Here is a 17,377-nt window from a genome sequence, read left to right on the forward strand (position 1 = left end):
GTATAAGAAAGACTTTAGGCTATTAGAGAGCTTCCAAAGGGGAGCTATGAAAATAGTCAAGGGTCTAGAGGGGAAGCCACATGAGGAGTGGCTGAGATCCCTTGGTCTGTTCAGCCTGGGGGAGACCTCACTGCAGTTACAGCTCCATCATGAGGGGAAGCAGAGGGGCAGACACTGATCTCTGTGGTGCACAGTGACAGCAAACAAGGGAAGGGCCTGAGGCTGTGTCAGGAGAGGTTTAGGCTGGATGTTAGGAAAAGGTTCTTCCCCCAGATGGTGGTTGGGCACTGGCTGCCCAGGGAAGTGGTCACAGCACCAAGCCTGACAGAGATCAAGAAGTGTTTGGACAATGCTCTCAGGCACATGGTGTGACTCTTGGTGCTGTGCAGGAACAGGAGTTGGACTTGATATCTGGGTGGGTCCCTTTCAACTCAGCATACTCTGTCACTCTGTGAAACTGATATGACCCTCAAATTTTTGAGATCTTTCACCTTAGTCAAATCTGTTTGCAAACAGTGAGGTGACTAGAAAGTCATGAAGTAGGGCAGGGAGTCAGAGAAAATGGCTCATTCCTCTAGAAACCTAAATGCAAATGAGAAGCTTAAAACAGTGGGAAAAAAAAAGAATGCTGAACTCCCTATTTCTGTGTTCCTTTTTTTCCCACTCAGCTGAATATCTGCACTGATTTTCCCCCCTAAAACAGATTGCTTTAGAAAATCACTGCAAGATCAAATTTCCTTTTAATTTTTCCTTGAGTCAAGCTGAAGACCCTGAGTTTAGGTAATCCAAAGTTTGAGGAAAATCAGGAAGAAATAAGTCAGCTCTGAAACACTCAGCGGGTGTATGGACTACTTTTTGATTTTTCAAAAATATCACTCTAAATGGTTTAAATTCCCTGCACTGAATGCTGAATTCTGCATTAGGGGAAAGAATTCCAGGTAGCTAGTTGCCTGTAACAAAAAGTGCATTGCTTTTTTCTGCAGAGGACATCTATGGTCTTCTTACCTCTTCATAGATAGTGTTCACTCAACTGTGAACTCCCACAAATTCAAGGGGGCTGGAGCCTTTTCCAGATCATAGGATGTGTTGAATGAGACAAATCTGATGTCTTACACACAAGGCCTCTTTGCCTTTTTCTGCCACAGTTTTACTGCATGTTAAAAATTGACCTTTGCTTCCTCAGCAAGCAAAGGAAATACTGAGATCCCTGGAATGGAAAGTAATATAAAATTTCATTCTTCTCCTGGATTAGGTCTATATAGTTGTTGCTCAGTAAATCAAATGTAAAACACGCTGCTAACACTCCTGCACTCTCTGTCCATGCAGCCCCAGCACTCCTGAGCAGAATTTGTCTTTATGACGGAGTGAGCATCTTCAGTGGGAAGAGCACAGCCGCACATCGCCTCATCACTCTGTGCGGCAAGGAGCTCCCTGCCCCAGTCAGCGTCTTTGGACCCATGCTGCTCAACTTCTACACTGACTCCCACATTGTGGGCTTTGGATTCCAGGCCAGATACAGAGCCATTGGTGAGCATACTCTGTTCTGTATTGGAGATGGTAGAAATATTCTGGATAATGGTTCCATGTAGGAAAGCTGTACCTCATTTTGGGAATCCCTCGATGGGTGTACATGGTACATTTTCCCACTCTATTTGCTCAAAACAGTTCTCAGGACCAGAGGACCAGAACATGGCACTGTTTGGTGTGTATTAACATCCTGAATGATGTGTTACCTCATGATTCTCATTTATAGACTTTCCAGGGGACCAAGACAGGAACTGAAATATTTTCCATCTCTGTAGAAAAGAAATGCAACCATTTTTGGCAGGTTTTGGTTGATTGGTTGGTTGTTCTTTGCATTGTTTAAGGAGAAACATCACTAGTTTCTTTAATTGATTAATTTTTAAAGATTTTATCACTTACAGGGGAATGGTCTAATTCTCAGTTATACTAAAATTACATGATACAATATGGGAAACAGAACAGGTAAATGGACACAGCTATATGCCTCCAATTGTAGACCCTCTTGCAGTGCCAGGAATGAATGTAAATAAAACTTGGGATATAGATTTATTTTTATAAAATAAAATAGTTTTAATAACTATTTTCACCAAAGCTCTTTTGTCATTCACAAGGGATCTCTTATGTTTTAAAGAGGAAATTTGAATTCAAAAAAGAAATTTCCAACTGAGTTTAGAATTTGCATCTACACAAATATCCCAGAAGATTGATTTTATTTGCAAAACAAATTTTAATATTTTCAAGGTTTAACTGGTAGAGACCACTTTTATGTTTGAAAGTATTATTTTCTAACTTGCAAAGTGTGAGTTTAACTTTGGTATTTCCCTTAATGCATTCCTCATGTTCAATGCCACACCACAAAAGCATAAAGCTAAATTCTTTATGTGAAATGAATGGTCTGTTACAGATAAGAAAGAGGGACTGGCACTGAGAAATGACAATGTGCAGTTACTCATGGAAAAGACCTTCATAACTCACTCAAGTCAGTTGCTGCTATCTGACTTGTGACTTGTGACATTTGAGAAGGATAACTGGAGCTTTATTAGCTTGTTGTTGTATACAAAGCAGATTCTGCCAATTAACATTCCTCTTTCCCATAGTTGCATTGTTTGCTGCAGAAAAATGAAAAAGGCCCCCCCCTCCTAGTGTAGAATAATGCTGATTCTTTATCTTCAAACTCCTGTCCTTTATCTGCCACTTCTCCAGGCTGCCAGCCTGAGCCGTCAGGGGCTCTGCATCCAGCAGCACCCTGTATGGGACTGCCTTTGTTAAGGTGGTGGCCTGGGCAATGCCATCTGCTTTAAAACATGAAAAACTGTGCATGGCTCACAGTTCAGAAGCTCAGAAGCTTATCAACAGGATGCAGGGAGACTTGGGGAAGCTTTTTTTTTCTCCTAAGTTTAAGATTATAAAATGAAGGCTGAAGCCAACAATGGAGATTAGCGGTTTTGTTCCCTGAAGCCCTGAAGCTGGGAACAAACATTAGCCACATCCTGGCCTCATTTGCATCCATGGTGAGAAACCCTGAGAAGCCAAGCAGTGCCTTGAGTTTAGAATTGCAGAGTTTAACTTGCTTTTCAGCCAGAAAGCAAATATTCCATCCTCCAGCTCAGCCACCCCACAGTGCTGGTGAGTCCCAGCCCAGGGTGAAGTGGGGAACACGATTCGTGATACCTGGAGACTCCTCTGTGCATTTCTGTGCAGAGCAAATGCTACAGCAATGCTCCTGCTCTGACAGGGTGTTGACAGATGATGAGGCTCTGCATATATTAATTCCAGAAATGTCAGAGATAGGGTTATGAGTGCAGTTGTGGCTAATAAGAGGTTTCCATGGGGCCAGGATCTGGATGAAGGAATGTCTTTGCCCACATATCAGCCAGGTTTATTTTGGCAAACTAGAATGAGTGCAGAGACATTCTCACTCATGCTGCTGCATGAGGCACCCATCCCTCCCTGCTGCTCCCTGGACCTCCTGCAGGACAATCAGTGTCAGTCTTTTCCTGCACAGTGCCAGTGCCATTCAGTGTGGGTTAGTAGGAACCTGTTACTGCAGTGCTGGTTAGTCTTCCACTGCAGAGCACAGCCTGACAGACATCTCACATTTAACAGTTCTGGGCATGACAATGAACACTGCTCCACATTTATCAAGGGTCTTTCTTTCCTTGCAGGTAAACTCCTGAAAGAAATATGAGAATTAGGACCAAACTAGTATTCAGACACTAATCACTCTTTTTTCTGTTTCCTCCACAGCTTGCGGTGGCATTTTCAATGGTTCTAATGGTGTTATCAGCAGTCCAGGCCATTCACATCTTGATTATCACAACAACATGAACTGCTCATACCACATCACAGTTGGAAATGGCAAAGTAGTGGCCCTGAAGTATGTAATCCTAGTTTGTCATTAAGGGAACAGGGAGGTCTCTGATTCCAGTTAAAGCAGCAATTATTGACAATATTTTCTGTGACTCTCCTTTTCCAAGGTCAAAGCCAAACTAAAATAAGAGATGGTTACTGAAGGCACTTTTATCAGCCTCAGGCTCCCTTCCATCTTTCTTTTTAACTTGTTAGGTAAAAAAATCACAATTTTAAGTTCTTTAAGTTTTAACTTTGGTTACTGACAAGACTAAGAAATTGTAAAAATGCAACTCATGCTTTTTAGTTAAATTCTGCCAGCGTTTGAGAAGTTTATACAAGAAAAATAATAATACTTGTAGAAGGGTAGTAATCATTTTATAGCCAAAGTAATAATACCCACCCAAAATAGTGTATTTTTGAGTGTATGCTGTCTTGCCTAAGAGAGGGAGATTGTTGCCACAAAATCTTGCCACTGAGAAATTAAAAACAGATCCATTCTTCTATAATGTGGTTGTGAATTAGGAGAACATTTCCCAGCTAAGAGGAGGACTCACTGGCCTGCACTCTGCGCCTGCATTTTTTAGGCCAATCACGTGCCCAAGGAAATTGCAATCTGAGCAATTGCAGAAGTGAGGGAGGGTGTGTTTGCACAGGAGAGACCTCCTGCTTCATGGAAAGCTGAGGTGTGCTCACAGCTTGCTTTGCAAGAGGCCCTGTGGGTGAGGGACCCAATTTCTTTGAGGCTTGTTGGCTGAAGCATTCAATAGCTGCTTGGTTTATTCCTGAAGAGATGTGTTTGGCCTTTGTATGGCTTTGGCTACTGCAAGTACTTGGACCTTTCCTCAAGCACTAAAACACACATAGCACAGGGAAAGAACTGAAAATGTCATACCTAAGGCTCCACCTGTGTTTTACAGATTCAACAGCTTCCAGCTTGAACTATCTCCCTCCTGCTACAAAGATTATGTAGCTGTGTATGATGGCTCAGATACTCATGCTCCTCTCCTTGGGAAATTCTGTGGCTCAGAATTGCCTCCAGATATTAAGAGCTCCAGTAGTAACTTGTTCCTGGTGTTTAGCACTGACTTCTATGGAGAAGACAGGGGATGGAAGGCATCCTTCAGAGAGGCTTTAGGTATGTGTATTATCAGACTCCTAATCTGCTGGTAAGTAATTTCTTTTGGTGAGGAGCAGTTGTGACCTCTCTTTCCAGGGGTGAGTGAAGCAGAAGAATGTTTCTGATTTTGTGAAAATTGAGTGAACTAAGCTAAATACTAGGCATATGGGATCCCTGCATTCCAGTCTGATTCTGAACTGATCCCCTTCATTCTTTGCTACCCTTTCCCTGCCCCTCTGAAGGTAAAGGTTTTTCTTGGGTGACTGAAGACCTAGCAGCACCAAAAGACCTCTCTTTTGGCAGAAATACAGCAATACCTTAGAATTCTTTATCTTCTGTAGTCAAAGGTTGGTGGTGTGCTAAAGATGCTTCCTTTCAGCCTGGGCTCACTTTCCATTTCCTTTCAGTTTCCCTCACATCTTCTAAAGAACTAAAGTGTTGAGGTCAGTAAAGATTGTGGTTCCACACAGCACCACTGTGCTGATTTCTACTGATTTGTGGCATCATTCTGATTAGCTGGCCATAAAATAAATGGGATCACAGTAAGAAGGCACTAGATGCCCTTTGGTTTGATGGATGGAAGAATAAGGGGCAGAGTTTGATTATTACCTTAAAAAACCATTTAAATTCAGTACTCTAAAGACCAAAGTGTAAAAGGAGATTTTTATCTCCTTATCTGAATTGTTTAGGTATGGTAAGCAACAAATTATTATTACATGCAAATTGATTTCATGTCATCTCTACTACTTTCCTGTATAATTAACTCCATGTCTTTGTGGTCTAGAAAGAAGTAATTGTCTGGTTTGCAAAGCTGGCTCTCAGACAGATGAGAATGAAAGGCCTTTGTGGCAGAACAAACATACTCTTCTGCTGAGTCACTGAATCCCCTCCCTCTTCCTAGCCAGTGACTTTCTCATTCGATAGTCTGAGAAAGTACTTACAGATAAGGAAAATAACTGCTTCTACTGGCCCTGCCAAGAAAAATATTCCCACAGAACCTCGTAGTTATTACTATTATTAACTCTTCCTTTGCTTCACTCAAAGTAATTGCTACAAGAATGCTTAAGACCTTGTAAATGGTCTTTAAATCTTGTGAATGGTATTCCAGGTAACTTAATGTTGCTTCACATGTTGCTGTCTTTAACCACTGAAGTATCAATTGTTATAGATCCACTGCAGCCTGGGTTATTTCCAGGGTGAGATCATCAACTCCCCAAGCTCTTCCTCTTCCTGTTGGCATTTAATCAATTTTTTTAGCCACTGACTTTAGATTTAATTGTGCAACTTGTCAGATCTTCTCCTTAAGCACACAACAGAACACAAGCCAAGCTCTTCAAGTCAGTACCATGCCTGATAATTTCCTAAAGTGAGGAGAAGCCTTTTATGAATAAACTTTGACATCTCTCAGATGTTTTGGAGGGACATTTCTGGAGGCTCCCAAGGAAAACAAGGTTAAGATGTTGCATGGGTTACTCAGGAGCTATGAGTTGCAAGTTATAAAAGATGCCCAGGAGGAGGTATGGGATGTGTGACAAAGAGCCTGTGGTGGTGAGATGCTGAATGGTAGGTCTTCTCTCTTCATTGTGGGAAGCAAGCCACAGGGACTGAACCACATAGCCATTAGCAAGGATCTTGGCAGTCCCATGGTAACGCAGAATGGCCAAAAAGGAGGAAAGCATACTACAAAAGGAAAACATGAGTCACATTCTATAAATGTTTCCAGCTTGGCTTGCCTAAAAAACAGAGCCAGGAAAAATCTGTGACACATCTTTGTACTATGAGGTCTGAGATTATGGTTCAAATAAAAGAGAAAAAAACCATGAAGATCTAAAAGCCTGTTATTCTACATGGTGCTTTAGAGAAGCTCCCTCATGTCTGCTAAAAGATAAAACCCATGTGGTTTTGTAAGAGTAAAAATGCAATCAGATGACAATTCATAATGATAAATCTCTTGAATAAGGAAGATACTATCTGTAGAGAAACAAGAAACCTCATTCTCTGTTGGATGACAACGAGCACATTATTCTCTAGCTGCCCCAGGGAAACACAACTGGATAACGTAATTATTGCTCTCTGTTTCATGTTGTGAGTGACCCTGATTATGTATTGGAGAGAAACAACGTACTGTTTCTCTTTGTAGTAAACTAAACTATTTCCTTTCCCCACAAGCTCTTCCAATTTCTTTCTTGATCAGGCTCTTTAAGGAATACTGCCTACATCTAGGATTATCCAGGCACTCAAAGAGTTAAACACTGACATTTCTGTAGAAAACCTTCCCTGATTTTATTAAAACAATACGTTTCCATCACTGATCCTGCCTCCAACAGAATATTCAAGGTCCCTCCACTAGTCAGAAAAAAGACACTAAAAGAAAGTCTGAAATAGTGTTCATTTGGCCATTTAGCAACACGTCATCTTTCTCATCAAATATCTTTCCTTTCCCTGTGCTACTCCATACACTGTGTGATAAAAAGTGCACAATTCACAGGCAGCATTCTTTGTCATAACTCTGTGAGATGATGTGCTTGAGGCAGGGGAACATATGGCCCTTGTGATGTGGTTCAGAGGGTTTATCTTTTCACTATTTCTGCTGCTAAGTTTGGGCACTTATCAGCCTCATATTGGGAATCACTTGGACATCCTTTCAGGCAGAGCTGGAAAGCTGGGCTGGCTGGAAGATACAGCCTGCTCCAAGTGTCAGATTTGTGGAAAGACAGACTTCTCTTACCTTAATTACCGGTGACCTTTTTTCTGCCTTTCTTTTCAGTCTGTAAAATAAGAAATATAACTCTTTTCCACAGCAAGCATGTGCTCCTCTAGACAATCAATAAAAGGATGAGAAGAGAGAAATCAATATCAGCTTAAGGCATTTGGTTACATGAGATGTCTCTGTGAAGGAAGGAGAGATCTCTCCCCAAAGAATGAGATCGGCATGTACTGAGCTTGTGACTTGGCTAAAGATCTCCTGATTATCTCTTAAGCTCTGGGGGAAGATCTGAATTTTTTAACTGACCCTGGCTGGCAGGGACAGAGCCTGCACATACCTCTGCCATCCCTGCTGAAATAGCACAAATAGCACTTTGGTGACAAATGGAGCCTATTCCCATTCAGTAATGGGGTGACGCTCTCACCTGAATTTGTGATCCCCTGAGGCATATAATACAAAAGCTAAGAAGACATAAAGATTTGGGGTTTTTTCTTGTTTTAAAGAGTCAGAAATCCCTGTCAGGAGATATAGCTGTAACCTCATTAACAGGAAGTCATTTCTCCTTGAAAGCTCTCTGCTGATGTACCATTGTCGTATTCCAATGTGCCAGTGATGAAAAATGCCTCTAAACCATCAGAGTAGGATAGAGGGGTCTTCTGAAATGCAGGTCTGCTCACTGAGGCTTTCTAAGGAATTCACATGGATGTACAAGAAGCAAAGTGTTGCACATGGTTAGATAAGTGAGTTGAGTCAGAAGGGTCTTCCTGATCTTTATTCACATAATACAGGTAGAACTGCAACAGCTGGGACTGTGGAGAAGGTGGGGTGCAGGAGGGGAGGAAGATTGCCTGCTTTTTCTCTACTGCCCTAAATTGTGCTTGACTTCAAGCTGTGACCAGCTTTTTTCCCTTCTCTTTTTTATACTCTCTTTTGTGAGCAAGCAGGAGAAATCCAAGTTTATGCATTGTGAAATATGAGCATTGTGTACTGGATAAATACCATTGTGGTCCCTTGTTTGCATTGTTTTAGGGCTTATGAGCTCATGGGCCACAATTCCACTGCACAAGGCACTGCACAGGCAGAATAAAGCAGCAGTCTAATGTCACAAAAAGATTGTGATTTAAACACAGGATGAAGAAAACCCAATGGATATAGACAGGCAAGAAGAATAGGGTAGTCACAATGAGAAGACTAGTGTTGCTGGCTCTAGGGCAGGAGAAATGTCTCCTAAACCTTTGGCAACCATTAGGCTGTTGGAATGCTAATTCTTGAAACACCCCGTCCTCTACATTGTCCTCAGTTTGCTCAATTTTTCCCTCTAGGATCTCTCTATTCTTTTTATACAAATCATCATTTCTATTGAATGAATATTAATCATTTTACGTGAAAAAAATAATCATAAGCAAGTTTAGAAGAAAAATAGCTGGAAAAAATTAATCTTCCCTGATATACCAGAAAACTGCATTCAAAGGTAATTTACATAAATAATGTAGTTTGCATATAATAGAAATAGTTTATCATCTCCATGCTTTTCTTCTTGATAAGATGATCTGTAATTTACCTGATAAATCACCCAGAGGTATCTGCCTTCTCTTATTCTATTTGCTGTGTATTGAATTACTTACTTCCTGTGTGGAATTGAATACACTAAAAGCCTGTCACTAACAGGTTTACTGTTATGCTCTCCCCTAACGAAATTACAGTCTACTTTTAAAAGAATTGATCCAGTAGACTTTTCAAAGCATTTTTTATGCTATTTTATTGTATCAACAACAACAAAAAAATTGCCTCATTTTGTTGTAGTTCATGTTCTGTCCTGTAAACTGAAACTATGGCTTACTCTATGTTTGGTTTCTAGGTACACTTTTTCAGCAGTGTTCAGCATGCACAGTTGCTGCAGAGTCTTTTTGGGTTGTTCAGAATTGCTGAAAAAGCCCCCACAATTCTGAATGAGCAATATGAGGTGTAAAATACTGGTTTGGATATTCTGTTGCATAGGCCAGGGGTAGGTGTTGTTTTGTGAGTCCTATTTTAATTCTCATACCACCAGAAATAGTTCATTGCACTGATTTATGTAGTTAATGTTGGTACCTGCTGTAGGTGGCACCAGGCACCTGCACTGATAGCAGCAGTTATGGCCTGTTGTGTGGAAGGCACATAACATTCAGCACAGCTGAATCCTGCCAAGTTTTCTTCCTGCACCAAAAAAAAAAAAATCTTAGAAGAATGTGTCCTTGACTGTGGCATGTGAATGTTGTTGTATTTTCTCATGTCTTTGGAAAAGCAGTGGTGACTTGCAGAGATTTCACATCCCATTAGGACTGGTTCCCAGGGCTGTATCTCAAGGTATTATCCAACCTGAACTTGGACCCTGGTGCTGCAGAGGGTCTAGCTGAGAAGTAAATTGTTTGAATGTCACAAATCTTCAGGCAGAAATTTCTTTGGGCTTTCAGTTCATTCATTTTTTGCCAGATATATTACCCATTAGTATTACACATTTCATTGCACTGTCATGGATAACTTATGGTTAGTTTTATGTATTAAAATAAGTGAATAAATTGTGGCTAATCATACCTTTTCTTGATCTTATTATAGTCTAGGAAAATAAGAACATCTGTGACAAGATCAGAATACAGGATCATAAGTCACAATTCCCAGACTGTTTCTAAATGTATTTTGGGTCTCAAATATCCATCAGCTTGAAATCTCACTAAATTTAGAAAGCATTTGTGGTGTTGAAATACATCTCTTTGGTGTCTTTGAAAAGTATACAACTGTTGAGCTAGGGGATAGTCTACAAATGTCTCTCAGAAATGTCAGTTAATTAATCCCAGGGTCACAGAATGGGTGAGGTTGGAAGGGACCACAGTGGGTCATCTCTTCAACCTCCCTGCTCATCCCAGAGCACATTGCATAGGACTGCATCCAAACAGTGCTCGACTATCTTCAGTGAAGGATTTCTTCTTCCAAAGCAAAAGAAATAGGCTTGCATGTTCAAATTGGAAGATAAGAAGAAAAGCAGACATTAAAATAAGAAATTTTTGTCTGATCTGAAAAATTGAGGGGAAAACTTGTTTTCAGACACAGTAATTATATATATTTGTAGTGACTAAATGGTTGAAAGCTGATGGGATATTCAGATTAATGGCCCTTCACAAAACTGTGGGTGAACTGCTGGCATGAACTGTCTTAGTTTGACTGAAGTCAATGACTTCTTCAGCTGAAAATCTGTCCTCTGGGGCAAACAAAAAAGAGGTGAGGAGACATTTCTCATTCACAAGAGAGATCTGCAAAGGCTTAAGTAGCTGTGGTGCCAAATATGAACACTAATTCAGTATTAGTAGGTATTGGAATTAGGCAAGACTGCTTGTCTGCCCCTGATCTCCCAGACAAGCATCAAGGAGATGGATAGAACAGTACATAAATCAGAGTTTTGCAGGCTTGCCACAGAGCATGTCTGAGCTGTTATATTTGGTATCAGTCCAAAGAACCTTAAGGATACAAGTTTCATCTGACTGCATTTGTGAAACCTGGCTGAAGCAGGATACTGGGGCTTTACAGTCTTAAATGTCACTGCTAGTACCACTGCCAGGCCATCAAACCAGTCAAAAAGCTTTTCTGCATAAAGGCTGGATAAGGACTCTAAAGGGCCTTGTGCTTTCAGAGGTCTCCTGAAATGTTGCAGGCACTGTGGAGAGGGCCTGCAGCCACACAAAATCACAGTGTTGGTGCAATGATTGCCAAACATGGGAACAGCCCTTCTCACAGATTGAAAAGGTTCAGCAACCTTCAGTATCAGCCATGAGACAAAGCAGAAGAATACAATTCCTCACTCCAGCCCTGTCCTACTGTTTGAAGCTATGATCCAGACAAGGTATGAGCTAATTGTTACAGCCACAGTAAGTCCAGCCACTCCCATGCACTGGAAATAAGACCCATCAAAAAAGAAGAATTAGTCTTAACTGAATTAATTTTAGCTTATACTCATCTTTAGTTCAGATCAGAGAGAAGTCTAGAGTTCCCAGGGATGCATTCAGGTGGAAACAAAAGAGAGTCAGAAGTCTTGGAGGGAATTTTTATTACTGTCAAGGAGAACTAGACAATTTCTTTAACTTTGCAGCCTTCTAGTAGTTGTTTAGGGTGCTCATTTTTAAAAGAAGGGAAAGACGCCAAAATTGCTTTGTGGTCTTTTGAAATGTCAGTGGTGTTGTTGATTCTGATAGATTTCAAACTATTCCGTAGGTTACCCTTTCATTGCACCCATACCTGTATAAATGAACCTTTCCTCTGGCTGTACTTCAAAGGCAGGAAGCTTCAAAGATTTATCTTCATCTTCATTCCATATCTAGAGGGTATAGCTCTTAACAGAGAAACATGTGCTTGGTCTCTGCTGTAATGATTTTTATTTGCCATAGGGAACTTTCAATTCCTTCTTTTCTGAATGGTCCTGGAGCCTTTTAGTTTCACTAATGCTGACCACCAAAAGCAATTAGGGATGACAGTGTGTGCCCTAGTTCTGATAATTTGCATTCTCTGGCAAGCTGTTTATGAGAACAAGATTGCCATCTGATTTATGATGACCTTACGATTTTTATTTAAAATAAGAAAGCAAAGACTGAAACAAAAGTCAGCCATGAAGTTGCTCCATCTGCTGACATATAAATTGTTTTATGAGGTACATTTCTCATTATCTTAATCAAGTTTAGCTTTTAATATCTAAGAGTCTACTCTCAAATTAACAGAATTCTCAGTCCCAGATTTTGCCTGGATTTTCAGCTACATTTGCTTCTGGCTGTGTTGGCCATTAATGAGTGTCTTTCCTTTAAAAATCCCCTGCAGTCTGGATGGCTGCTCTTTGGCCTTCTGTTCAGAAGTGGTGCTGATTTTTAAAGCAATGTGTTGTGTCCTGGCTAAAACACACTGAGACAGTGTTTCTCTTAGTTCCCTCCTGTTAAGCAGTTGGTTCTTCATTTACTTCTGGGTGTTCCCCTCATCTACACAGTCAGTATTGTGTAACTTCTAGTGCCTGCAATCAGATGTAACATTGGTCAGCACTGAAAAGCACCAAGATAGATGGATTTCTCAACAAGGACTCCTCTTTATTTGGCTTGATGTAGGACTAGTTGACATCTGGTCAGCCTCCAGTTTATCTGTTATTTATAATGTACTGTCCTGTAAGCATCTGACTCTATCCCAGCTGAGCAGGCCGGGGATTGTGAAGCTTCATCTTTATTATCTATAAATCACATTTTCAGTTATTTATCTCCCCTTAGATGATATTGCTGGTTATATTATACTAGCTGGAATTAATTTTCTGATAATAAGAATTTGGCCTGCTTCTCTCTCTGTCAGGTCCTTTTCATATGCTGTACACCCAGACCTTACCCACATGTGTATTTTTTGTCTTTGTATTAGACCTGTCTTTATAGCTGCACAGTTAGCAGTGAATTTCACTACTGCAAAAGTACAGACATTTAATATTCAAAAAAGGATGATCCTGCAGCACTGAGAGCCTTCTTGTTGCATGGGTCTGTGGCAATTCCCTGACTCATGTTGCTATGGTCTGACTGGCATCTCTGCAATTTTATCCTTGAAAAAAGGAAGGGGAGCTTTGTTAGTGTCTGACCCATATACTCAGTCCAGACTCAGTATTGCAGGGCTGGATGGTCTGACTATGATCTTGGATTGACATTTATATGCTTAATGTTATGTTTAAATGTTTGCAGGGGACAGCCCCAATAACATTGTTTCAGAGGAACAGAATAAATCATGCAGAAGGGTGAACACAGTGAAAAATACAGGGAAACTGCACTCCTAGGGGCCAGGCACCCTCCTGGCTGACATTTTCCTCCTTCCCAGCCTATTTGTGAGAATGTGATTTATTGCTCACATTTCCCTGCTGTTGTTCTCGCCTTCTGAAGTGGCACTGGAATGAATGCTACACTTTTACAAGTTTCTGACTTCTTTAAATGCCCACAAAACTGGACTATACTCTATTAATTTCTGGCTTTTTCACTTTGTAATAAGTTTCTTCTGGTCATTTTTAACTATAGAAAATCTGAAATCTGACCTTATGAGGATTTTGGTTTTAAGCAAACTGCTTTACAGGGTGGGGCTTTTCTGGCTTTGGTTGGTAGAGCAGGACAACTTTCAGCCTTAGTCACTCTGCTTTAACCACTACAGTCTCGCAAGCCCCGGGTTCCTGATGCAATCCTGATGCTTGGATGCTGATTTCTCACCAGCATGATCTTTTGTAATACTGTGGCTCAAGTAAAGCACAGTTTTATGTGTCTGGAAATGCATCAGTGTGTCAAGGTGAAGTCACTGAGTGTGCCAGACAGGCATATTTTACACACAGATGAAATTCTGAAACTCTGCTTGTGTTGCTTAGCCACAGCTGTAGCTTCATCTGTTATTGAATGCTCATAAATGGATTTGCTGCAGGAGACAACAGGCTTGCACTTACTCCTCTGCTCTGTGCAGTTTACAAAAACTCTTTCCTCTGACCCCAAAGCAAGAGTAAAACAATATTTAATTGAAATTCCAGAGTTAAATGAGTGGCCAGGAGACCTCATAGAGAATGGGGCAGGAAATAAATGAATTGATCACATTTACTAGCCCAGTCCAACCTCTGGAAATCAAACTATTTAAAAAAAACCAAAAGCCTGCCAGATAATCTGTGGTTTTTACTTGTTTGGAATTCAATGTGATAAATAAATACTTTTCCTCAAAGGTAATTTCTTTCAATGTGACTGACTTTATTGAGTTCAAAGTTTCACAGGAAATAAGTCAAGGACTTAGCCCTGTCTGTGGGAACCAAATGAAAAGCAGCCTGCATTTCAGAGGGGCTGTAGGTTCCCACCAAGCAAAATACATTCAGAAGTCCCTTTTAGCTAGATTTGTGAATACAGTGTCAGGCTGCCAAATTCGGTCCCTCTAGGATGCGGCTGTATTGCCAAAAGAAGCAACTTGATTTTATATCACATTTTCAAAGCCAACAGCTCAGTGCCCCCTACTGACTGAATATTCTCAGAGGCCAGCAAGGATCCCGTTCCAAGGCCCTCACACCAACGCTTTGCTGTTTCATTGCTGCCCTCTGTCTTCTGAGAGTCCCTTTTAAAAACTTCTATTGAGATATTTTCAAAGTAAATACTGTTTTTATATTCAACAAAAGACATGAGCCTTTCTTAATTCACTCTGTGAAATCTAATTGTGATTCATGTCTCTCTTTGTGTTGAAAATCTTTGAATCACTCAGATAGTCCTTGCAAGACAGGATGGTAAAATACTGTAGCACAGATAAAAGCTGCCGGCTTAACACTAAAGAGTTAGAGATTAAATAAATGCCAGGAATTGCTGTTAAAAAGCTTCTGCTTCCTCAACAGGACCTCAGAATGGCTGTGGTGGTTACTTGACAGCTTCAGCTTCTTCAGCTTCTACCTTTGGCCCTCCAGTCTCCAATGTGACCAGAAGATATGAGAAAAATCTGGACTGTGTATGGATCATAACTGCACCTGCAAACAAACGGATCAACCTCACCTTCTCTTCATTTGAGCTTGAAGCACAATCGGCTTGGATGTGCAGATATGATTATGTCAAAGTAAGACAGCTCAGTATGTTAACAAGAAAATATCAGTGAGATACAATCCATTAACTTCTCCACAAGGCTAACTTTATTAATACAAAATGATCCTAAGAAGAAATTAAATTCCTTAATATAATTAAACCTTTCCATTGGGTTAGATTACTACACCAGATGTCATTCTGCCTTTCTGGAAACCAGTAAGAGTTTTAACATTACACACACTTCTGGTCTTAGACTGCTCATTTAATGAGTATTTATTTCACAGAATAGAAACAAAACAAAACTCAAACACATGTAAAGTAAACCTTCAGAGTATCAGGTTGAAGTTGAGCAAAACCAACTAAAGAGAAATCAAGAATTAAAAATTGAGGACAAGGCAGTGAGGAAGGGTGAATTAGTTTTGATAACTTCTGGACAGGAGTGACATAGGCAGAGGGAAATTATGCATATACATGCACAATTGCTTGAAAGGACTAGAATTAATATGATTTTTCTCCTTTTTTCCATCAAAAATCTTGGTTCTTAGTGCTCACCTGTAAAGCTATTTTCTTGGAGATGAGCATACAAACCATCAGATTGCAGAATGTTACTAAACAAACTCCACCAAGGAATGTTATAGATCCTGTTGAACATTGGAGACACTCAATGAAACAAGGAATTCATTCTACATTTTGATGAATAATACCAATCTTCTCACTGAAATGCACTTTGAGATCACATATAATAAAGAAATGAGAATGTCAAATTAAAATGTAATCATTTTTTGATATATTTGCTGAGACAGGACCAGAATGTTCCATAATGAGATTTACCCTGTCCAACAGAATTAGTTAATATGGCAGTGAATAATTATGGTAATCAAGAACATCCTGTTAAAGCACAAGAGAACACACTGCACTTTCAAGTAAACCAAATTGTAATGTAAGGCGGGGTCAGAGAATTTTATTTCTCTTTATTTGTTTGTTGTGCCTAAACTATTAGTGGCTTATATATTTTGCTTCTTTCAGCTTTATGATGGAGATAATGAAAATGCCAATTTAGTTGGCACATTCTGTGGATCTGCAGTGCCAGCTCCTTTTCTTTCTACCCGTAACTTCTTGACAGTGAAATTTGTCACAGACAGATATGTGGAAAGGAGGGGTTTCAATGCCACCTACACCGCAGTAGATCGTAAGTATACAAATATATATAGTTACAACTCCTTAATGGCAATTCTTGTACTTAAATACTATCTCAAAATTTGTTCTAGACATAAGTCTCAGGAAGGGGCAAAGACAGTCAGTAGCACAGCATCTTTAGGCAAGATAACAACAGCTTGACCCCAGTACAATTCTCTTTGGTCTTAGCTGGTTGGGAGGAGGCTGTCAGTCTGAGAGTACAAAACAGAGATGCTCACATATTGTTAACAAATAGGAAACAAACATTTATTTGAGTTTGATGATATATATTGACTCCACTAGCATGTATTTTGCTTTTTATTTTCCTTCTAGAAACTCAAAGGCAAATACAAAAGTATACTGTCCAAAACTCAACTCCATTTGAGTTTTGCTCAAAGAATAGTTTTACCCAGTTTTCACTCTATGATGCATTTGTGACTGTTTTACACAGGCCTGTGTGGAGGAATCTATAATGCAACTTCTACATCTGTGACTGCAACATCTCCTAACTTTCCAAATGAATATCCACCCTTTACTCTCTGCTCTTGGGTCATTGATGCCCCTCCGCAAGAGCAAGTCAGGGTGGTGGTAGAGACCTTCCACCTCCATTCCAGCCAGGACTGCTCTCAGAACTACCTGGAGCTCCAGGATTCACCAACAGTAAGGAATTTACAGGGGATACCATTCCCCATTCCCATTCAGCTCCCTTCACTCTTTGGAAAGAGAGAAGAAACCTACTATTTGGTAATATATTCATTGATGATCCTCTGTGAAGGGCACATCCAAAGCATTACTGACTGTGCCCCAAGTGACATGTGGTAACTGTACACAGACCTCTCAGAAGCACTCTGTGCACACGTGGAGTTAGACCTGGGCAAGTGTTACACAGTTTTTCACAGTCGGAGCAAGTATCACTGCTTCCAAACCTAACACACA

At 40.3% G+C, this 17,377-nt stretch overlaps 1 protein-coding gene across 1 annotated transcript in view; it reads left to right on the forward strand.

The window, feature by feature from the left end:
* CUBN (cubilin) overlaps positions 1-17,377 on the forward strand; it is a 144,382-nt gene that overhangs the window by 121,089 nt on the left and 5,916 nt on the right. Inside the window, exons 57-62 of the mRNA XM_071429898.1 lie at positions 1,327-1,527; positions 3,772-3,901; positions 4,794-5,011; positions 15,085-15,299; positions 16,292-16,454; positions 16,893-17,101. Coding sequence (XP_071285999.1) covers positions 1,327-1,527; positions 3,772-3,901; positions 4,794-5,011; positions 15,085-15,299; positions 16,292-16,454; positions 16,893-17,101 — 1,136 coding nt within the window. The remainder of the gene's footprint in view (positions 1-1,326; positions 1,528-3,771; positions 3,902-4,793; positions 5,012-15,084; positions 15,300-16,291; positions 16,455-16,892; positions 17,102-17,377) is intronic.

Source organism: Agelaius tricolor, unplaced genomic scaffold (assembly GCF_023055355.1).
Source record: "Agelaius tricolor isolate 1412-34295 unplaced genomic scaffold, bAgeTri1.0.p SCAF_6, whole genome shotgun sequence".
Lineage (NCBI taxonomy): Eukaryota > Metazoa > Chordata > Aves > Passeriformes > Icteridae > Agelaius > Agelaius tricolor.